Below are 23,548 nucleotides of genomic sequence, written 5' to 3'. Positions count from 1 at the left end.
GTGATTAAGGCTGCACTGCAGAGGCTGTGGGTTCGATCCCTGGTCAGGGAGTTCCTCCCGAAAGTCAAGTGGCATGGCCAAACAAATTAAAAAAACATTGGTTTCTGATAGCCTGCAACAACTTAGCTTTATAAATAATAAATCATACATGATAAACGGTCTTACTATTTTTCAAATATGAAGTATTTATTTTGTATTTCTTCAAAACTAATACAATTACTTTAGCATTATATATAAATTGTTGCATTATAGGAATTTAATAAAAATGATATAAACTGTTCTGTTACTTGCATATATTTTGTTTTTACTCTGTCACTTTTACAAAACATTTTACTGTTACATCTTAAGAAAGGTAATCTGTTTAAATTTATTGTAAACTGTGAAGTTTTTCTACCAAAGAGAAAGATCATTATCACTTTAACACATAATGTTAAGAGATGCTGGTAAGGACACAAAGAAATCCTGTCTCATTCTGTGCCAGCCACAGATGATAATCTTGTTTCCACAGATGGTAATCTTGTTTTTCAACTGAACTGAAAACCCAAACTGCTACATAATACTGAAATACAGAAATGTGTGGAAAAGGAAGCATTTGTCTTGAAATGATCAGATTATCATCAAACACAAAACACCAAATGTGGAAATCCCCCCATTTTATGAAACCCGAGTCTAAGGAATATGCTGCACACTATGGAGGACTGAGTCTCCTGGGAGTGATGTTTAGGGAAAGGAATTTATCCACTGGGTTGGAAGATGAAACAAGGATGGGCTTGAGCCTGAAGATGTATCTCAGGAGTTTAGCAATATTAGCTTCAGTCAACAACATGAGCAAACCAAGAGATAGTAGTACGAGGGCTTTAAAATATCGGAATTTTATACTCAAATACACGTTTTCCTCTTCCCCCAAAACCCAAAAACAGGATATAATCATATACAATATCTACGTAAGATATAAACCTCTAAGAATTTATCCACATATAAAATACAGATATATTTTAAACAAACATCTACAAATAATTGAATAATTCATTTTCTTTCCATAAACTGCTAACTAAATCTGTACATGAAGTTAGATTGTATATGAGGAAAGGCTGGATCTTCTAAAAACTCCAGGCTGTTGAATCAGTTCTAATGAGATGGATGAAACTGGAGCCCATTATACAGAGTGAAGTAAGCCAGAAAGATAAAGAACATTACAGCATACTAACACATATATATGGAATTTAGAAAGATGGTAATGATAACCCTATATGCAAAACAGAAAAAGAGACACAGAAGTACAGAACAGACTTTTGAACTCTGTGGAGAAGGTGAGGGTGGGATGTTTCAAAAGAACAGCATCTATACTATCTATGGTGAAACAGATCACCAGCCCAGGTGGGATGCATGAGACAAGTGCTCGGGCCTGGTGCACTGGGAAGACCCAGAGGAATCAGGTGGAGAGGGAGGTGGGAGGGGGGTCGGGATGGGGAATACATGTAACTCCATGGCTGATTCATGTCAATGTATGACAAAACCCACTGAAATGTTGTGAAGTAATTAACCTCCAACTAATAAAAATAAATGAAAAAATAAAAATAAAAAAATAAAAACTCCAAGCTGTTATATGAAAGAAAGGTCACATGCGTTAAAGTATAGGAAATAAACACTGAGAAATCTTCATAATAGATTTTTCTTGTGTCATGTTTTCATTTGTATAGCAGCTCACTTACGTTCTTATTTGATTTGGCATCTGCAAATACCTGTGATTTCAGTCACATTCCAAAAGTCAGAACTTTATTCTGAGGAATGATCACTCTTCATTATAGCTCAAATGATGATTTCAACTAGTAAAGAGGGTTGTCAGCTTGAGTAAGTTCCCTTCTCTTCTGTTAACCAAGCTCAGAAATAGAGAAAGATATTCTTTAGTCAGGATTGGGCCAATCAGTAGGATACACTATTTGAAAAAATTACCTTCTCTTGGCCGCAGTCCCCTGGGCAAACAATGCCTTGACTTATGCAACAGGAAACCCTGTTACACTTCGGGGGTGTCTACATGTCTACCTGCAATGGGACAAACATTTGTCATTGAAAAGTGACGTCTTGCTTACTTTCAAAACTGGGTCAGCTGAGGATCCTGAAAATATTATATGCGAGCTGGATAACCCACAGTGAGAGTAAATTCCCATCACAAGAATTCTCTTCTCCCTACCAAATGGTTACATCACCTCTCTTCTGCTAGATTTCTAAAGCTTAACTTGTGTAGTAGCAAAAGCAGCGCCTTGTTTAAAGTTGCCAAATAACCACCGTTAAGACATCGTGATTTTTCTTTTTTAGCAAAAGACAACCTTAGTTCCAACGGCTGCCTGGGCTGGTGGAATCACAAGAGGACTACAAACCAAGTTTCCAAACCAGAAATACTGAAAAAATAACGTATGAGGAAAGACGTGTGCACAGTAATTTTACTACTAATACACAACTGGCAGAAATGGCTGTCTTTTGAGTTTTCCAGGTACTTACTCGTCCTCTTTTTAACAATGTATTAAATAAACCGGAGACGCACAAACCGCTGTTGAGTCTTCCAGGTCGTCAGGAGGGCGGAGGTCTCAACTCCGAGGCTGGCACGCCCCAGGAGCCGCTCTGCCTCGCCGGCGCCACCACCTAGACCGCGCCCAAGCCCCGGGCAGTTGACTGTAAGCGCCCAAGCCACGCCCCTGACCCGATTGGCCCGCCCTCACACTGCTCCGATTGGCTGCCTGTGCTCCTTCCGCGGCCGCCGGTTGGCCCAGGCCGTTGCCCTGGCGACGCGGGTTGCTGTAGTGCCGCGCCTCTCTGGGATTTGGGATTGGTCTCCGCCGCCAGCCGGAACAAACTGGTCTCGGACGCTGCCGGTGGCACCCACCCAGGCCCTAGGTCGGCAGGTGAGCGGGGTCAGACGGCCTGTGGGGCCGGGACCGGGAGGGACCCCTGTCTCCTGAAATGGAGGAGCACCGGGCCGGGGCGGGACTTCAGAACCTGCTGTCTTCTGCTGGCTACTTTGCGTGCGTGCCCCTGATGCATATACCTTGCCGGGACGCGCCCCTGCTGATGCCTTGCCTGGGCGTGCACGCACTACCTGAATGGTGAGACTCCTGCATACCCGTCAGGTGGAGGAGGACGGACCGAGTAGGGTGCGGGCCCAGCCTCTGCAGCTCAGCCCCGGCGACGGTTCCTGGCTCGCCCGTGAACCCCCGGCCCAGCGTGTCTCAGGGCATGAGGAATACCAGCAAGGAGCTGCATGGGGCCGCGAGCCGCTACGCGCCCTGCGGTGAGTGACCAGAGGAGAGGAGATCTGCCTTTGCTCTGCTACTGGACAGGCTCACCTGTGTCCTGCATGCGTGTGTGGAGAAGGCGGTGGGGAGGGGACAGGACTAACACGGGGGTACCATCAAAGAAAGCTACACACTGCCCCTGTGCCCAGGGTGGAAGTAAGGCTTAAAAGTAAGGTGGGGATCTAGGGGTAGAGGGGAACTTGGCTTCTGGGGTTTTTTCGTTTGTTTCCCTATTTTCAACAAAAGAAAGCCAGGCTACCCACTGCTGTTAGAGCTACTCAGTTCTTGGAGCAATAGCATCTCTGAAAATTTCTCTGTAACAGGAACCCTATGTTGACTTGGACACTTTCATTTTCAGCTGCATCCTTGTGTGTTTCCTTGATCACCTATCTCTTGCTCCTAATTTAGACTCCAACCAGGGTAACTGTGTCTCCTGCTTTAGGCAGCTGAACACAGGAAGTAAGCCTCCGGTGGAGGCTGGCACTTCAGTGGGCTTCTCATTGTGAAGTTGGAAGAAGGGAAAGAAGAAGACCTAGCTGCTGTGGTCTGATTTTGACTTTGGCTTTATTCTTCCCCATCTCGTGAAGGGCTGGAGTAAGAGGATGGAGAAGAAGAGGGTCCTGAAGCTCTGTTGGAAGGGGCAGGATAGGGGTTGGCACGTGGACTGCCGGCAGTGAGCCGAGTGTGGCCTTCACAGGCTCCCCGTGCTTCTGGCCCAGAGCTCTGCTGTGACCGCTGTTGATGAGGCTGTGGCTGTGCTGGAATGGGGGGCAGGGGGCACAGGAGGCCTGGGTCCCAGTCTCCACTGTGGGCTCTCAGCCTGGTTTTCTGCTGTCTCAGTGCCCTACTGCGTAGCCTCCCCTGTGTGCTAAACGCTGTCACGCTAACACTGAACTTCAGGACAACCTGCTGAGGGCTTGTTAGCCTGGTTTGCAGATGAGAACGCTGAGGCTTAGAGTTTCAGAAAGCTGCCTTGTTCTCCAAGGCTGAGGCTGGTTGCCAGGATCCCGCCTTTGGGTTACCTCTCATGGCTCAAAGACCAGAGAACTGCAGGACTTGAGTCAACCTACAGTCAGCTCTGAGCCGGGCCCGTAGATAAAGCAAGCCAGGAGGAGACGGGAGCCGGTAAAGAAATCTACACGGTCGTGTGTGTGATCTGGTGCCAGACAAGTACTAATCATGGTTGAGGACAAGATAATTCTCACTCCTTCAACCGTGTATGTGTGTGTGTGTGAGAGAGAGAGAGACAGTTGGTTCACAGTGACTCATGTGCTGACTCTGAGCAGGGCACGCCATCATAAATGGCCAACCAAATTAGAGCTCAGTTCCTGCCCGAAGCTTCCAGTAATGAGATGTAGAAACTACTCTGTTCTCTGTGGATTAATTAGTAATCAAAACACTGAGAGGAAAAATAAAGCAAGAATCGAATGCCTTCCCTCTGAAAGAAAATATTTGAGCTGAATATGATCAGATACGATGCTCCTAAGCCCTTCCTCCTGGTTCTAAAACTAACTCTGTGAGCTCAGGCAAACTTCTTTAAAGCTTTCCCATTGGGTTTTTTTTCCTTCCTCTTTCTCTTTTCTCCTTTTCCCTCTATTATGTTTTCATTATAGTGTTCATCTCATTACTGTTGTTTAGATATTTTAAAGATTTTTCCATGAACATTCATTTCTTACACAGTAAACTCAGCTGTAGTTCTAAGTAGAGATTGCATGGCTAACTTTTAGCTGTGGAGGAAGGTGACTTCTTGTCCCTGGGATCTGCGTGTGCTTGTGTTAAGCCATCTATTCAGCACAGTATTCCTGTAATCCTGCTGTACCACTCGGAATTCTCCAGAGCCCAACAACATCTGTGCCTCTGTGTGTGTGTTTGTGTGTATGTGTGTGTGTGCGTAGAAAGAGAAAGAGAGATTGACCGAGACATACATCTATTTTAAGGAACTGGCTCAAACAGTTGTGGAGCAGGCCAAGAAGGAGCTGATGCTACAGCCCTGGGTTGGAAGACCATCTGGGGGCAGAATTCCTTCCTTCTCAGGAGACCTCAGTCTGGGAACTGTGGCCTAGCCAAGTGGACTCTGGAAATCACCCATTGCACCTGCCAGGAGCTGGTCCTGTGTTAGACCCTGACTGCCACGCATTTTAGACAGCTGGTTCCAGTGAGCTCTTAAATTCTGGAAACACTTGTGCCCCAGTAGTGACGTCTTTTTTATTTCACATCCCTCCTAGGTTTTGTCCCCTAGTTCTCAGTCAGCTGTGATGTCTGTTCTTATATTTGGACATGTGGGTTCATCAGTTTCAGATGCAGAGTGTCACCGGAACACCACCAGCCCGGAGTGTCTTCTCTCTGTGGGATTATGAGTGGGCCTGATAACTGCAGGTCCCCGGGCTTCTGCCGACACCTCTTGCTCCTGGCAGGGACCCTCACAGGTGGTCAGCCAAGCCACCTGCAGGGTTCTGTCCTGGGTGCCCATTGAGGGGCCTCAGGGCTCTGCCAAGGCCCGTTCTGCTCACCACCCGTGACCACTCTCTGGGGGAGGTAGGGCCCAGCAGATCAGTGGGGAGGGAGGTGAGAGAGTAAGCTGGCCTTCACTTATCCCCCTTTGCCCCCCCACCCTCCTGTTTATCAGCTCTCATCTGCTAGAAATCTCATACACTGTTTAAAATGTGTTTGTTTATTTTGGCTGCATTGTGTCTTGGCCGCTTGCACGGACCTTCCCCGGTTGTGGTGAGCCGGGGCTATCCTTGCTGTGGCGTGCAGGCGTCTCACTGCAGTGGCTTCTCTTGCGGGCAGAGAGCAGGCTCTAGGGCACACAGGCTTCAGGAGTCGCAGCTGGTGGCCTCAGGAGTGTGGTGCACGCTCTTAGTTGCTCCAAGATTGCACGAGGGATCTTTCCAGACCCCTGCATTGGCAGACGGATTTTTAACCACTGGACACACCCTTTATCTGTACTCACCACACTTCAGTTCTGTGGGACCCAACTGGATGTTTCCACGGGAGCCACATTCAGCCCCCAACCAATCTGCAGCCTGAGAGGGTTCCCACAGCGCGACGTTGCCCAGGGCAAAGCCCCTGCCTCTCTGTTCAGCAGCCCTTCAGGGTGCTTCTCCCCTTTCCCGTCTGACCTCTAGGGATGTCCTGCTTCCTGCCTCGAGCCAAAGGAAAGCTGAGGGGCATGTGTGGAGCGGGTGTGGCCAGCGTCTGGCAGGAGGGCCTGCCAGGATGCCCCCCGGGGGTGGGCGTCAGGTCAGGTTGTTCACCATCCAGCCTTCCTGAGGTGGCACTCGGTCCTGCTCCTGTCAAATTAGCAAACCTGTTCACCAAAGCTGTTACTTCTGTCTCAGCATGTTTGTTTTAATTGAAGTATATAGGTGATTTGCAATGTGGTTTGTGTTAGTTTCAGATGTACAGCAAAGTTATTCAGTTACACATATATATACACATTCTTTTCCAAATTCTTTCCATTATAGGTTATTACAAGATACTGAGTATAATTCCATGTGCTATACAGTGGGTCCTTATTGATTTTCTATTTCATATATAGCGGTGTGTACATGTGAATCACAACCTTCTAATTTATGCCTCCCCTCATCTTTCCCCTTTGGTCTTCATTAAGTCTGTGTTCTATGTCTGTGAGTCTGTTTCTGTTTTGTAATTAAGTTTATTTGTATCATTTTTTAAGATTCCATTTATGAGTGATACATGGTATTTGTCTTTCTACATCTGATTACTTCACCTAGTATGATAATCTCTAGGCCCATCCATGTTGCTGCAATGGCATTAGTTCATGCTTTTTTATGGCTACATAGTATTCCATTATATGCACCACATCTTTATAAATTCATCTGTTGATGGACATTTAGGTTGTCTTCACGTCCTGACTATTGTAAATAGTGCTGCTATGAACACTGGGGTGCATGTAACTTTTTGAATTAGAGTTTTCTTCTTTTCTAGATGTATTCCCAAGAGTGGATTGTAGGATTGTATGGTAGTTCTGTTTTAGTTTCATAAGAAAGCACCATAGTGTTCTCCATAATGGCTGCGCCAGTTTATGTTCCCACCAGGAGTGTAGGAGGGTTCCCTTTCCTCCCCACCCACAGCATTTTTTGTTTGTAGACTTTTCGATGATGACCATTCTACAAAACTACAATGACCTCATTGTAGTTTTGATGTGCATCTATCTGCTGCAGTCAGTATGTCAGCAAATTTGGAAAACTTAGCAGTGGCCACAAAACTGAAAAAGGTCAGTTTTCATTCTATTCCCAAAGAAAGGCAATGCCAAAGAATGTTCAAACTGCGGTACAGTTGTGCTCATCTTACCTGCTAGAAAGGTTATGCTGAAAATCCTTCAAGCTAGGCTTCAGCAATACATGAACTGAGAATTTCCAGATGTACAAGCTGGATTTAAAAAAGGCAAAAGATCCAGAGATCAAATCATTTGTTGGATCATAGAAAAAGCAAGAGAATTAAAAAAAAATCTACTTCTGCTTCATTGACTACGCTAATGCTTTTGACTGTGTGGATCATAACAAACTGGAAAATGGAGATGGGAATACCAGACCACCTGACCTGCCTCCCGAGAAACCTGTATATAGGTCCAGAAGCAACAGTTAGAACTGGACATGGAATAGCAGACTGGTTCAAAGTTGAGAAGGGAGTACGTCAGGCTGTATATTGTCACTCTGCTTATTTCATTTATATGCAGAGTACATGTTGCAAATTGCCAGGCTGGATGAAGCTCAAACTGGAACCAAGATTGCCGGGAGAAATATCAGTAACCTCAGATAACACCACTGTCATGGCAGAAAGTGAAGAGGAACTAAAGAGCCTCTTGATGAAGGTGAAAAAGATGGCTTAAAACTCAGCATTCAAAAAACTAAAATCATGGGATCCAGTCCCAACACTTTATGGCAAATAGAAGGAGAAAAAGTGGAAGTAGTGCCAGGTTTTATTTTCTTGGGCTCCAAAATCACTGTGGACGGTGACTGCAGTCATGAAATTCAAAGATGCTTGGTCCTTGGAAAGAAAGCTATGACCGACCTAGACAGCATATTCAAAAGCAGAGACATTACTTTGCTGACAAAGGCCAAAATAGTCAAAGCTATGGTGTTTCCAGGAGTCAGGTACAGATGTGAGAGTTGGACCATAAAGAAGGCTGAGCACCAAAGAATTGATGTTTTCAAACTGTGGTGCTGGAGGAGACTCTTGAGAGTCCCTTGGACTGCAAGGAGGTCAAACCAGTCAGTCCTAAAGGAAATCAACCCTGAATATTCATTGGAAAGACTGATGCTGAAGCTGAAGCTTCAATACTTTGGCTACTTGATTCAAAGAGCTGACTCATTGGAAAAGACGCTGATGCTGGGAAAGACTGAAGGCAGGAGGAGAAGGGGGTGACAGAGGATGAGGTGGTTGGATGGCATCACCAACTCAATGAACATGAACTTGAGCAAACTCTGGGAGACAGTGAAGGACTGGGGAGTGTGGCATGCTGCAGTCCATGGGGTCGCAAAGAGTCGGACATGGCTTAGCGACTGAACAATAACAACAATAATAATTAGTGATGTTGAGCATATTTTCATGTGCCTGTTCGCCATCTGTATGTCTCCTTTGGAGAAATGTTTATCTGGCTTTTCTGACCATTTTTTGATTGGGTTGTTTGGGGGGTTTTTGTTGTTGTTATTGCATTATATGAGCTGTTTGTGTATTTTGGACATAAACCTTTGTCCATCACATAGTTTGCAAATATTTTCTCCCAGTTCATAGTTTGTTTTTTCATTTTGCTTAGGTTTCCTTTGCTGTGCAAAAGCTTGTAAGTTTGATTAGTCCCCTTTGTTTCTTATTGTTTTTATTTCTATTGCCTTTGGAAACTGGCCTAAGAAAACATTGTTATGATTTATGTCAGAGAATGTTTTGCCTGTGCTGTCTTCTAGGAGCTTTATGGGGTCATGTCGTATTTTTCTCTCAGCCATTCTGAGTTTATTTTTGTGTATGGTAAGAAAGTCTGTTCTAGCTTCATTGATTTAAATGTGACTGTCCAGCTTTCCCAATACCACTTGCTGAAGAGGCTGTCTTTTCCCCATTGTATAGTCTTGCCTCCTTTATCAAAAGTTAGTTGACCACAGGTGTGTGGGTTTATTTCAGGGCTCTTTATTCTAGCCCATTGATTGGTTTGTCTGTTTTTTGTGCCAGTACCACACTGTTTTGATTACTGGAGGTTTGTAGTATTGTCTGAAGTCTGGGAGAATTATGTCTCCAGCTTTTTCTTTTTCCTCAAGATTGGTTGAAAATTCTGGATCTTTTAATATTTCATATAAATTTTAGGATTATTTGTTCTAGTTCTGTGAAAAAGGTCCTGGGTAATTTGATAGGCATCATGTTACAGCTGTAAATTGCTTTGGGTAGGACGGTCTTTTTAACAGTATTAATTCTTCCAACCTAGGAGCATGGGATATCTTTCCATTTCTTTAAATCATCTTCAATTTTCCTTACAGTTAGCAGCATATGTGTCTTTTGCCTCCTTGATGGGTTTATTCCTAGGTATTTTATTTTATGTATTTATTTTTGATGTTATTTTAAAAGGGATTTATTTTTACTTTACCTTTGTGATATTTCATTATTAGTACAAAGAAATGCAACAGATTTCTGTATGTTAATCTTGTATCCTGCTATGTGGTTAAATTCATTTATCATTTTTAGTAGTTTTTGGGTGGAGTCTTTAGGGTTTTCTGTATATAGTATCATGTCACCTGTGTATAATAACATTTTTACCTCTTTCCGACCAATTTGAATACTTTTTATTTATTTTTATTTTTTGACTGCTTTGCCTAGGATTCCAGTACTATGTTGAATAGAGGTGGTAAGAATGGGCATCACTGTCTTGTTCCAGAGTTTAGTGGGGAGGCTTTCAGCTTTTTACCATTGAGTATTATGCTGGCTGTGGGTTTGTCATAGTAGCTTTTTATTATGTTGAAATAGGTCCCTCTATGCCCACTTTGGTGGGAGTTTTTATCATGAAATCTCAGTGTTTTGAAAGTCTAAATTGATCAAATCTTGGGCAACTTTTGGCCACATAGTCCAGAGACTTGCCCATGTTTTAAGTGATTTTGGATCCTTTAGGAATGTGTGGGTGCATGATGCATGCTCAGTCATGTCTGACTCTTTGCGACTCCATAGACTGTATAGCCCACCAGACTCCTCTGGTCCATGGGGTTTACAGGTGAGAATACTGGAGTGGGTTGCCATTTCTTGCTCCATCAGGAATGTATACTCCCCGACATGTCCAGAAATGTAGTCAAGTCCCAATTCAGGGAAGATTGAAGGAGAAGAGAGATACACATGTAGGGAATTTGGAAACCTCACTGGGAGGCTAAGACCCCCAGGAAAGGGCTCTGGTCTCACTGCTTTGGGACAGTGGGGCAGCTGGGCGCGGAGGCCAGTCGGCCTCCTCGAGGGTGTTCTCCTGCTGGGCACTGTGGCTGCTGCTGGCGGCCTTTAGGATCTGCTGACTACATGACCGGCAGGGAGATGCGTCAGGTAGCAGGTGTTCAGAAGAGGGCAGTTTCTGCTTTGCTGGTGTCCTGGGGAGGGTGAGACGCCCTCCTTGATGTCTCCTGGGCAGGGGACCAAGCCAGCCTGGGCTCCGTGAGTAACATCCTGACCCTGGGCCTCCTCTTGCCTAGACTGGTATTACCACCTTCCTGTGAAGCAGTCAGAGAAGGCCATGGACGCCCCACCAGCATCGCAGATTCCCGGCCTCAGCGACCTGAGGGAAGCCCCCAGCGGGCACACGCTCGGGGTGCGGAGGTACTGGGTGAAGGAGACAGACTCGGAGTACGTGAAGCTGGCCAAGCAAGGTGGCCGCCCTGGTGAGCAGTGCTTTTGTGTGTATGTGTGTTGGGGGGTGTGACCTTGTCATCTGGATGTCCAGATGCCATCTGGGATCTGGACACGTGTTACTGTCAAGTGTAGGAATTTTGCCCAAAGTCATAGGATGTCCAGGTCGCCTGATACAGCCCAGGGTGCAGACTCTTCAGGGACGTGCTGCCATTTATGGGAAAGACCAACTAGACTGTGCATTCACCAGATTGGGATTTTCTTTGGATTTCTCCTGAGCAACACCCTGGGGTGACTCCCACGCCAGCCTGGCTGTCTAACTGCAGAGTCGCTGTCTGCATTGCACTTACCCTTCTTGGGGGGTAAGAAGGGGTCAGCCCTTCTGCACCTGCCCGTGAAGCATCTTTGTTTCCTGTTGCTCAGTCTCCTCATCCCTCAGGTGTATATTAGTATCTTCTGCATGACAGACGCTGGGATGAGCGTCAGTGGTGATGCTGACAAACATCTGAACTTTATCCGTGATTTCACTGAGAAAGTCTCGTTCAGTTGTGCTAACTCAGTTGCTGCTCAGCTTAGGACTGCTCAGTCTAGAACACCTTCTGCCGGGCCTTTGCGGAGAGCGACCCTGAGAAACGCTGACCTTTCTCTCTCTGGCCGCCCTTCCTTCCGTGAAGGTTATCACGGAGAAGCTGGGCTACATGGCAGATGGTGGCATCTGGGCTGTGATTTCTACAAAGCCCAGAACAGACTGTGTGACTCCTTGCATGTAAAGCACAGAAGCGGGGTCCCCTCCTCACTCCAAGCCACGGGCTAAAAGAACATCAGTGGGACAGCTGGCAAAACCTGAATAAGATCTGTAATTGGATAAAAGGATCGCATCACACAGACTTCCTGATTTTGATCACTGCGCTGTGATCATGTCGTAACTGTCACTGGAAAAACCCCACGTGGTTCCCCCAAAGAGCAACAGACAGTGACAATACTAATGGGAGGGAGGGAGGAGCAAATGGGAAAGGAAGCATGGTGTTTGGGGAATCTGGGTGGAGGGTATAGCGGAGTTCATACCATTTGAGGGAACTTTTGAAATATTTAAAAAATGAAAAGTTCGAAAAGTAGAAAAGTTTAAAATGTCTACTAATAGTATTGGCCACTGCCCGGCTTAGCAGGCAAAACGAGTCACTCCCAGCTCCGGCCTGTCGACCCCCGCCCCCTCCCCGAGCCCCACTGTGAAAAGCCTCCAGCCTGGGGGAGGGGGATGAAGACCCGGCAGCTAGAGCGTGGGTCGGGAGCTGGAGTGAGTCTCCGTGCTTCTCGACTTGGCTCTGAAGGAGACACCGGTTAACAGGACCCCTACTCCATGATTTAGAGGGGCCGGTGCCCGCTTCCCACCAGAAACCTGGAGGCTTACCCTAGAAATGCCTCGGGTGTGAAGGAGTGGGGACAGAGAATAGACCCTCCTGGGCTGAGAGAGGAGACAGCAAGCTGCCCCCCGGCCCCCAGCCCGATGAGTTTTGTCTCCACAGTCGTTGTCCTGGAGCAACGACACCCCCTACCGCCTCCAGGATGCTTGGATGGGAGGAGGAGGTGGGGGGCAGAGGGGGGGGGGTGTTCTCAGCACCAGGCAGCACGGGCACTGGCAGGTGAGAACCAGGGACACCCCGACGTCCCCCCCAACCCCCTCCTACGAGCCCAGTCAAAGAGCCGCGGAGGAAGCCCAGTTCCGTGTCAGCAGCGACCTGCTGGCTGGTAATGCTCAGGCTCGGATGGGGGCAGTGATGCTCACCGCCGCGTTTTTTTGCCTTGAGATCTGTTGAAGCACTTTGCCCCCGGGACCACGAAGGGCTCCCCGGTGGCCTACTCCTTGCCAGACTGGTACATCCACCACAGCAAGCCGCCGACGGCAGACCAGAGACAGTGAGTATCCTGACCCCCCGCGTTGCAGCCACCGCCCAGCCCGGCACCCCCAGCCTCAGATTTCGCTCCCGGCCGCCCCACCCGCAGCCTCCTTGCAGCCCCTGCAGCCCTTTTCTCTCCCACCATGCCTGGCACTCTCCCGACTGCCCAGCTTCTCCTGGGCCCCGTCTGCGGGAGGCTTCCCCCATCCCCTGCACTCTTTTCCCTCCCGTCTTCCCTCCCTTCCCTCCCCTGCTCAACTCAGGCCCTCCCCTTCCTGCTTTCCTGCAGCTAAGAGTTGGAGCTTTATCCTGGCTGAATGAGGAGCCAAGAAAATGAGGGGTGGGGTGGGCGGGGCTGGGGTGGGCGGGGCCTGGAGGTCAGTACGGGGGAGGGGGGGAGGGGGGAATCCGGAAGTGGCCCTAAGCGGCTGGCGGGCCCTCCCCTCTTTTTCTGCAGGGTCCCTGCTGTGTCCATACCCGATTACATGGTTTATGAAGAGTTTAACCCCGATCAGGCCACTGGCAACTTCGAGTCCAGAATGGGCCCCTTCGACTTTGACATGAAGACGGTTTGGCAAAGAGAGGCTGAGGAACTTGAAAAGGAGAAAAAAAAGGTGACAGGAGCACCAGATAGACAGCATGGCGTTGCTTGTCAGCTGCGCGTGTCTACTGGCCCCGGAATCTGCCTTTTAAGTTTGATTTTTTCAAAGGCCAGTTGTTGTTCAGTCGCTCAGTCATGTCCCACTCTTTGCGACCCCATGGACTGCAGCACGCCAATATTCCCAGTCCTTCACCGTCTCCCAGAGTGCTCAAACTCCTGTCCATTGAGTCAGTGATGCCATCCAACCATCTCATCCTCTGTCGCCCCCTTCTCCTCCTGCCTTCAAGCTTTCCCAGCATCAGTCTTTTCCAATGAGTTGGCTCTTCGCATCAGATGGCCAAAGTATTGGAAAATACAAAGGCCAGAGGCCAAAATAAATGAGCTTCCTTTTCTTATGAATATCAACCCTGTGAGGTGAGACTGCCTTTTGTTTAAGGAGCTGACACGGGGAAAGTTGGCCACCACTTCTCATCTGCCCAGATAGGAAGGACATTAGCCAGTTTCTGAGCGAGCCCATTCTGTTTGAGGGTTTAAGTTAAAACTCCCCAGAACACTCTGTGTGGACAGGAAGGGAAGAGGAGACAGTTCTTCGCTGCTGCACAAACCCCGCAGGTGTATTTGACCTTGAAGGGGTGCTGGCTCCAGGGTGACACACTTCCAGGGCATTTCTGTTTCAGGGGAGCCATGGAGGCCGTGTCTGGTCAGTGGCTTTATGGTGGTGTCTCAGTTCAGAGGCCATTGGTCATGGCTGGCGTGGCTCCTGGGATGTGGGGATCTGTGAGTGAGCTGGTGATGTTCGTGTTAAAACTAGCAGCGGTGTCCCGGCGGTGAGCAAGCCTTGACACCCTCACACACACACACATGCACACACATATCCACACACACACCCACCAACCCTGCCTCGCCAGGGAGTAGCCTTGAGGCCCACTTCCCAGTGTCTAGTTGAAGGAGAAACCTTGGAAGTTTATTTCAGGGCTCGGAAAATTGAGCCCCATGTGCAGGGTCAGCTGCCTGTATTTAGCTGGCTGTTTGCCCTCAGGACACCCCATCCCAGCCCTGAACCTGGGTCTTGGCGTTTGCACAATCACTGAATGAGCTGCTGTCAGGAACACACATGTTCCTGGCAACACCTCCCAGGAATACCCAGAGCCTTCAGATGGTAAACAGAGTCGGTGCACATGCCCTGTTAAAGGCTGAAACGCTGCATTGCCCCCAAACCATGAACAGAGTCATGCAGGGGCTGAGAAAGTGTAGGGAGCAAGCCCATTCTATCCTGTGTCTCTCTGTACAGGTGAGGCTCAGTTCAGTTCAGTTGCTCAGTCATATCCGACTCTTTGCGACCCCATGGACTGCAGCACCCCAGGCTTCCCTGTCCGTCAGCAACCCCTGGAGCTTACTCAAACTCATGTCCATCAATGATGTCATCCATCCATCTCATCTTCTGTCGTCCCCTTCTCCTGCCTTCAATCTTTCCCAGCATCATGGTCTTTTCCAATGAGTCATCTTCACATCAGGTGGCCAAAGTATTGGAGTTTCAGCTTCAGCATCAGTCCTTCAAATGAATATTCAGGACTTATTTCCTTTAGGACTGACGGGTTTGATCTCCTTGCAGTCCAAGGGACTCAAGAGTCTTCTCCAACACCACAGTTCAAAAGCATCAATTCTTCAGCACTCAGCTTTCTTTATAGTCCAACTCTCACATCCATACATGACTACTTGAAAAACAGTGGCTTTGACTGGACGGACCTTTGTTGGCAAAGTAATGTCTCTGCTTTTTAATATACTGTGTAGGTTGGTCGTAACTTTCCTTCCAAGGAGCAAGCGTCATGGCTGCAGTCACCATCTGCAGTGATTTTGGAGCCCAAGAAAATAAAGTCTGACACTGTTTCCACTGTTTCCCCATCTATTTGCCATGGAGTGATGGCACTGGATCCCATGATCTTAGTTTTCTGAATGTTGAGTTTTAAGTCAGCGTTTTCACTCCTCTTTCACTTTCATCAAGAGGCTCTTTCATTCCTCTTCATTTTTTGCCATAAGGGTGGTGTCATCTGTGTATCTGAGGTTATTGATATTTCTCCCTGCAAAATTGATTCCAGCTTGTGCTTCATCCAGCCCAGCATTTCACTTGATGTACTCTGCATATAAGGTAAATAAGCAGGGTGACAATATACAGCCTTGGTGTACTCCTTTCCCAATTTGGAACGGGGCTGTTGTTCCATGTCTGGTTCTAACTTGCTTTTTGATCTGCATACAGGTTTTTCAAGAGGCAGATCACGTGGTCAGGTATTCCCATCTCTTTCAGAATTTTTCAGTTTATTGTGATCTACACAAAGGCTTTGGTGTAATTAATAAATCAGAAGTCGATATTTTTCTGGAACTCTTTTGCTTTTTCTTTGATCCAACAGATGTTGGCGATTTGATCTCTCATTCCTCTGCCTTTTCTAAATCCAGCTTGAACATCTGGAAGTTCACTGTTCACATATTGTTGAAGCCTGGCTTGGAGAATTTTGAGCATTACTTTGCTGGCATGTGAGATGAGTGCAATTGTGTGGTAGTTGAGCATTCTTTGGCACTGTCTTTCTTTGGGACTGGAATGAAAACTGGCCTTTTCCAGTCCTGTGGCCACTGCTGAGTTGTCCAAATTTGCTGGCATATCGAGTGCGACACTTTCACAGTGTCATCTTTTAGGATTTGAAAGAGCTCAGCTGGAATTCCATCACCTCCACTAGCTTTGTTCATAGTGAAGCTTCCTAAGGCCCACTTGACTTCACATTCCAGGATGTGTGGCTCTAGATGAGTGATCATACCATCATGATTATCTGGGTTGTGAAGATCTTTTTTGTACAGTTCTGTGTATTCTTGCCACCTCTTCTTAATATCTTCTGCTTCTGTTGGGGCCATACCATTCCTGTCCTTTATTGTGCCCATCTTTGCATGACATATTCCCTTGGTATATCTAATTTTCTGGAAAAGATCCTCTAGTCTTTCCCATTCTATTGTTTTATTCTTTTTGTGTGTGTGTGTGTGTGTGTATGAATCACTGAGGAAGGCTTTCTTATCTCTCCTTGCTATTCTTTGGAACTCTGCATTCAAATGGGTATATCTTTCCTTTTCTCCTTTGCCTTTAGCTTCTCTTCTCTCAGCTATTTGTAAGGCCTCCTCAGACAGCCATTTTGCCTTTTTGCATTTCTCTTTCTTGGGGATGGTCTTGATTCTTGCCTCCTGTACAATGTCACAAACCTCTGTCCATAGTTCTTCAGGCAGTCTGCCTATCAAATCTAATCCCTTGAGTCTATTTGTCACTTCCACTGTATAATCATAAAAGATTTGATTTAGGTCATACCTGAGTGGTCTAGTGGTTTTCCCTACTTTCTTCAATTTAAGTCTGAATTTGGCAATAAGGAGTTCATGATCTGAGCCACAGTCAGCTCCCGGTCTTGTTTTTGTACACTGTATAGAGCTTGTATATCTTCAGCTGCAAAGAATATAATCAATTTGATTTTGGTATTGACCATCTGGTGAACGTCCATGTGTAGAGTCATGTCTTGTGTTGTTGGAAGAGGGTGTTTGCTATGACCAGTGCATTCTCTTGGAAAAACTCTGTTAGCTTTGCCCTGCTTCATGCTGTACTCCAAGGCCAAATTTGCCTGTTACTCCAGGTATCTTTTGACTTCTTACTTTTGCATTCCAGTCCCCTTATGATGAAAAGGACATTTTTTTGGGGTGTTAGTTCTAGAATGTCTTATAAGGTCTTCTTAGAACCGTTCAACTTCAGCTTCTTTAGCATTACTGGTTGGGGCATAGACTTGGATTACTGTGATATTGGTTTACCTTAGAAACAGAGACCATTCTGTCATTTTTGAGAATGCGCCCAAGTACTGCATTTTGGACTCTTTTCTGACTATGATGGCTACTCCACTTCTTCTAAGGGATTCTTGCCCACAGTAGTAGATATAATGGTCGTCTGAGTTAAATTCACCCATTCCAGACAATTTTAATTCACTGATTGCTAAAATGTCAATGTTCACTCTTGCCATCTCTTGTTTAACCACCTTCTAATTCACCAGTCACATCCTCAGCTGGGTGTTGCTTTTGCTTTGGCTCCATCTCTTCATTCTTTCAGGAGTTATTTCTCCACTCTTACCCCATAGCATATTGGGCACCTATCCACCAGGGGCGTTCATCTTTCAGCGTCCTATCTTTTTGCCTTTTCATACTGTTCATGGGGTTCTCAAGGCAAGAACACTGAAGTGGTTTGCCATTCCCTTTTCTGCAGGTGAGGCTGCCAGCCATCAAGTCTAAGTATCCAAGCAAAGTGGGGACCCCTCTTGGCCACAGAGATCCTGCAGGAAGCAGACTGTCCTTTCCACCCATGTAAGTGCACGGGCTGGGCAGCGCAGTCTGGATTCGGTGTGGATCTGGTCTTTGGTCGGGTGACAGCCACACTCCACACCCGAGGTGGATGCCGCCTAAGGCTGTTCACCTCCCAGCAGCAGGCTTCGGGGGTGTCTCTGCAGTTGCACAGCCTCCCGTGGCCCGGCCTGTCTGCTGGCCTCTTCTCCCATCTTCCCTTCCCTCCTGACGCTCCCGGGCCCCGTGGCCCCCTCTCTCCCCTTCTCGTCTCATGTGCCTGTGAGTGCCGGGCTGAGTTCTGTCCTCCATCAGCCCGAGTCCTGCCTTCCCCTTCTCGGAAACCCCCTCACCCAGGCTCACCCTACCAACCTGGGACCACTCATTCTAATACATGTGCGCTGCTCAGTCCTGCCACCTTCTGTCCCTGGGGCCTGACCCCCGGGGTCCAGGCCAAGTGAGCCCCCGACTCTGCATCCCGCTGGAGCATCCATCAGGTGCCCTGACGTTAGGGTAGTTGCCCAGCTGGAGAGAGGGCCCCTGATGCCTGCTGTTTCTCTTCACTTTCCCAGAATCCCATTTTAGTGCCAGAACTAATGCCGTTAATTGTCCGACTAATTCTTCAAATGGCTTCTCCCCTAGTGGGCGGAGGGGAAGGGGAGCGATCAATCAGTCACATTATGTGTGACAAATGTCATGAGAGCACCACACTCACACTATGAGGGCAAAAAAATTCTATCATCTGCCTAACTGTCCATCTCTCTATCCATTCATCCTTCTGTCTATCCCCCTATCTATCTGTCATCCATCTCTCTGTCCTGTCTACCCATCCATACCCCCATCTATCTATATCTATATAGATATTTCTATTTATATATCTATAGATATATAGATACATCTATATCTATATTTCCATGTCTATCTCTCTATCTATACAAACAAGGAGAGCCATTCAGAGCCATTAGGAAGACCCCTAATAACAACAGGGTGATTCACAAGTCAGAAACCCAAGGCTCAGAGGGAACAGGTGATGTACATGCCCTGTTTGACACCTGAGTACGTGCTGCTTTGGCCGTGTTGACCTCCTTGCCTCTCTGAACATAGGTTGCAATAAGGTTTGTGAAAGATACAGCCACAGAGGTAAATAGAAGGCAAAGCTGTGCAAAGAAGCAGAAGATACTCTGTAATGTGAACTGGGCAGAACTCATTAAGGAAATAATAATAATTTGTTGCAAAGTGGCAGAGTCTGAGTCACTTATCCCTCCCCAGAGGGGAGAGTGCTTTCAGGAGAAAGCTCTCTGGAGAATGCTGGAATTCAGCTTCTTCTCATTGGCTGTTCTGAAGAAAGGCTTTTGGAAGCTGAGCTAAGTGTGAGCCGAACTAAGTATAAGTGTCCAGGAGATGCTTGGTGGTCACTTCTTTATGCTTAAAAGTGGAGAGAGATTGAGAAAGAGGTGGAGAGAGGCAGGGAGAGAAGAGAACCATCTCTATGATGTCTTTAGGAACAATAACATATGTAACTTAACATGAATATGTTTGCTTCTGCATTTTCATTCACCTTTGTACTTAAGTACTTAATTTTTCTCTTTTTGAGACCTGGTCAAAGACCCAGTTCACCTACAAACTTTTCCAAACTGATTAGCAATGGTTATAAGGATGAGTGGTTACAGCAGCAAGTGGACTCAGACAAGAGGACCCCGCAGACTCCTCCATCCTCTGTCTCATCTCCATCCCCACTGGACGCTGAGCCGCCCCCAGACCCAGAGGCTCCCGGAGGCACCAAGGAAGCCCCAGGTGAGGAGCATGGCCACCGAGACCCCTTGTCTCATTAGCTGTATCATAATGAGAGATCTGAAAGCCACATAAAAAACCTACGGGAAGTATTGAGGTTACAGGCACACATGAGGATAATATGTATTTTGTTTTCTTCCTCTATTCAGATGAATAGCAAAAGTCATTATTTCTGTAGCTTTACATTTTCTTTTAGTTGAAAATTCCGATGTTTCTTGTGTTGTACCACACACATAACATTGATTTTAGTCTCCTGGATCCAAAAGGTTCTGACGCACGCAATGATTGGTCTTCTCTGAGGCAGCTTCGGAAAAAGCCATGGTTGTGAAAAGCACTAGCAGTTCAAGTTGGGCCATTGTCAGCGCTTTCTACACTTCGTCATTACGCTTTAGATGTTAACAGTTTAGTCCTCTCCCTGAAACTTGCTATCCAGAAACTCTGTAACAATCGCAGTCACAGGGACAGTTGGTCTTATTTTTGGCCGCGTCCATCTTCAAGTCTATGTACTATGTTTAGTTTCTGTTGTTGTTCAGTCGCCAAGTCATGTCCGACTCTGCGACTCCATGGACTGCAGTAGGCAAGGCTTGCCTGGCCTTCACTATCTCCCAGACTATGTAGCTCTAGGAATTATTGACCATTTACCTTTAGGAAACTTAGGTTCACCCTGAGGCTTCAGTTCTCTGATTAAGGAGGAAGGAACTGTGCTGCTCAAGCATCTCAGGTGTTTTATGTGATGTTTTATAAGTGTGATCTCTGTGCACCTTCCCGTCCAGCGGGCACCTCGCTGCCCCAGCCACTGTCTGAATGACACCCTCCCTCCACTGCCACCGTGATAACATCTTAAGTCATACAACCTTTTACTAAGCTTTAAGTAATTAGTAAAAGTAATTCTTTTAAAATTATCCTGTTTTATTGAATTGAAAAACTGATCTACTTGTTCTTTATTCCAGAGTCTCCTCCTCCGAGTGAGTATTTTTAGAGAAACTGACCTTCATCCAAATATAAAACGTGTCTCAGACACACAGAACAGTCCATGGACGTGGTTCTTGAACCTGGAGCTGACGTATCTCAGAAGCCTGTGAGATCCCTCTCCAAACTGCTGGTGTCCTGACTAGAAAAGCTGGTGCCATCTACCCCTCTAAAAAGTCGCGTTCTAGTGACACAGCCTGGGGACAGCAAAAGAAGGACCACTTATATTACTACAATAAGAGGAGTCTTTTATGCAGACCACACAAGATAGAGCATATTTCAGTTCACTTTAGAGACGTACGTTTTATTAGGCACTGTGTGAGAGCTATGGGTTTAAATAATGGTAAAGAAGTGAAAGGGGCTTCCAAGATGACTCAGCGTGAAGAATCCGCCTGCCACTCGGGACACAGATTCAACCTCTGGGTCAGGAAGATCCCCTGGAGAAGGGAATGGCAACCCACTCCGGTATTCTTGTCTGGAGAATCCCATGGAGAGGGGAGCCTGGCAGGCTACAGTCCATGGGGTCGCAAAAGAGTCAGATGCGACTTAGCAACAGAGCACAAGTGAAAGCCCACGCGAGGACCCCAATTTAAATACAGATGGGCAGGCACCGAGGTCCACCTACGGAAGGGTCTCCCAGGGGTTTAGCATTGTTTTTCTGCATGGTCTTAAGAAGATAGAATTTACTTCACCACCACCAAAATATCTTATCTGATTAAAGAACTGTTACTGGACATTAGTCTAAGGTTATATACTTTCTACTGGGAAATAAATCATTGCACGTGTTATATAATATGCATGTGTTTGAATTTGCAGCAAGACCCTCTGAACCTCAGAGGAAATTTTTCACAGTTCAAAGTTAGTAGCAGACCGAGTAGGCAGGAAGGCCCTGTAACTTGGCAGAAGCACCATGCAGTTGAGCCAGCCGGCCTCTGCGCATTTTCTGGGTCGCTGAGTGTCCCTGCCTGCCGACCCTCCCTCACCAAGACTTCTGATCTGCCGGGTGCTGCGGCTGACCTCGGCCACACTCTGCCCACGGTCTCCTGGTTCTCCTCCTGCCCATCCCGGCTTTTCACTTGATAAACAGCAATCGCCCACCCAGAGCATTCCTTTTCTTTCATTGGAAAGCACCAGCTGCCCTCCACTGCAGCCAGCCGCTGCAAGCCTAGACCTTATCACGTCTTCTTGAATGGGTTTTCCTTCAACTAGACACAGAACTATTGTTTCTCACTGCAATTTTTGCAGCCCCGCCAGGTGTTTCTGACATTGCCAGACCATTGCCTTGAGCTGAGTGGCACCATGTCGCCCCTGGAATGGTGGGCAGGGCGCAGCGCCGGGGGTGTGGGCCCCCAGCCTCCGCTGGGGCGGGGCAACCGGATAGCGCTGGGCCGCCCCCTGCCCAGCCCCACCCCTCAATGCGCTCAGCATTTTTTGGTCAGCAGTCTTCTCAGCACGTGCAGGACTGACTGGGGGACCACCAGCTGCCTGCGAGTTGGAAGCCGACGTTTCTGACGTGATTAGTGCCTTGAGGGTAGGACAGTACACTAGAATTTTATGTAGACTACAGTTATAATCTGGTAAATAGGATTACTACTTTAGTAAATCAGTACAGAGACATTTCTTTTATTTAAAATAATAGGTTAGGGACTTCCCTGCCAGTCCAGTGGTCAACTTCCCCTTCCAATGCAGGGGTTGCAAGTTTGATCTCTGATCAGGGAGCTAAGATGCCACCTGCCTCCTGGCCAAAAAAACCAAAACATAAAACAGAAACAATATTGTAACAAATTTAGTAAAGACTTTTAAAAATGGTACACATGGGCCTCTCAACCTTCTGAGATGGCCCACACTCTGTCTGGGGAGCCTGTTTCTCTAAATAAACCCACTTGTTACCTATCAAAAAAAAAAAAAAAAAAAGATACACATTAAAAAAAATTACCTTGCAGAAAAAAAAAATACAATTAATAGGTTAGATGTTTAAATTTGTGAAACAGGCCATCTTGGTATCTTTACTCATCGACTCCTTGTTTTACATTGCAGGTTCGGCACCACCTCCACCCGACTCAACGCCCGTGGAGCTCAAATAAACGCGGATGTAAAGGGCATCCTGGATCTATGTTATGGCTACAGTCACAAGTCCCCTGTTATAGCTTATTAATAGATTCTTACAGAGTGATCGTCTTAGAACAGATGTGAACTCCCTGCTGCCTGGGGGTGCTGGCCTCGGGTTTTGTTTCTTGTGTCTCTCTGGGATGGCGGGCGAGTGGCCTTTGCCCCGCTGCGCCTTGCTGGCCTGGGATGTCAGGGCCGCTTCCTCCGCATCCGCAGCAGATATCACGTCACCTCCTGCTCTGTGAGCCTCTGTGGGCCCCACTTCTACTGAAATCGGCGGTTTAGATGCTTAACTGGAAAAAACTCACCCAAAGTTTTTTTACTGTTTTGGTCCTGAAATTTTTGTAGAAATAATTTTTCTGTTACAAAACAGCATTTAATTCCAGAATATTGTGATACAGTTTATATTAAGAAAAAGATTGATTTGTTATACCTTGAAGTTTTAAACATTTAATATAAAAACATTGCAGCATTTTCTAGTTTTAGATATTTGACAAGATTTTTTGCATAAACCGAAATTCATAATAGCGAACATTTATTGTTTTGCATTAAGTAAAAATGTTTAAATACTTAATTTAGTAGTCTTAACAAAAATGTTTTAATACAGAGACAGTTCTCTCATTTTAGAAATTTCATTGCCATTTATATGTAAGTAATTAGCATAAAATGTAGTTTTATATTTTGTGCATTTAATTCATTAATAAAATAATAAT

The 23,548-nt window shown here is 46.6% G+C and overlaps 2 protein-coding genes across 4 annotated transcripts in view; one reads left to right on the top strand and one right to left on the bottom strand.

The window, feature by feature from the left end:
* The window catches only part of SUN3 (Sad1 and UNC84 domain containing 3), a 44,158-nt gene extending 41,514 nt beyond the window's left edge, over nucleotides 1–2,644 (bottom strand). For both annotated transcript variants that reach the window (XM_043462550.1, XM_043462551.1), the window contains exon 1: nucleotides 2,500–2,644. The gene's annotated coding sequence lies outside the window, so the exon portion shown is untranslated. The remainder of the gene's footprint in view (nucleotides 1–2,499) is intronic.
* A 127-nt stretch (nucleotides 2,645–2,771) lies between these two features.
* On the top strand, nucleotides 2,772–23,215 carry C3H7orf57 (chromosome 3 C7orf57 homolog). 2 transcript variants are annotated; one of them, XM_043462547.1, is made up of 9 exons: nucleotides 2,772–2,900; nucleotides 3,126–3,286; nucleotides 10,967–11,152; nucleotides 12,926–13,034; nucleotides 13,473–13,629; nucleotides 17,893–17,990; nucleotides 19,561–19,760; nucleotides 20,708–20,722; nucleotides 22,764–23,215. In XM_043462547.1, the coding sequence occupies exons 2-9, from the start codon at nucleotides 3,232–3,234 to the stop codon at nucleotides 22,808–22,810; spliced, it is 867 nt and encodes a 288-aa protein (XP_043318482.1). In that variant the 5' UTR covers nucleotides 2,772–2,900; nucleotides 3,126–3,231; the 3' UTR covers nucleotides 22,811–23,215. The 2 variants fall into 2 exon arrangements, with proteins under 2 accessions (XP_043318482.1, XP_043318484.1); XM_043462549.1 differs by lacking the exon at nucleotides 2,772–2,900 and having other exon boundaries at nucleotides 2,908–3,286.
* Nucleotides 23,216–23,548: the final 333 nt, after the last annotated feature.

The sequence above is a fragment of the Cervus canadensis genome, chromosome 3 (assembly GCF_019320065.1).
Source record: "Cervus canadensis isolate Bull #8, Minnesota chromosome 3, ASM1932006v1, whole genome shotgun sequence".
Taxonomy (NCBI): Eukaryota; Metazoa; Chordata; class Mammalia; order Artiodactyla; family Cervidae; genus Cervus; species Cervus canadensis.
This window is presented reverse-complemented; position numbering and strand designations above follow the sequence as displayed.

What these genes read in the sequence shown, in the direction of transcription:
- C3H7orf57 (XM_043462547.1), top strand. Translation starts at nt 3,232, where the DNA reads ATGAGGAATACCAGCAAGGAGCTGCATGGGGCCGCGAGCCGCTACGCG. An exon ending in CAAGCAAGGTGGCCGCCCTG is followed by an intron (nt 11,153 to 12,925) that starts GTGAGCAGTGCT and finishes TTTTGCCTTGAG; the next exon opens with ATCTGTTGAAGCACTTTGCC. An exon ending in TTGAAAAGGAGAAAAAAAAG is followed by an intron (nt 13,630 to 17,892) that starts GTGACAGGAGCA and finishes CCTTTTCTGCAG; the next exon opens with GTGAGGCTGCCAGCCATCAA.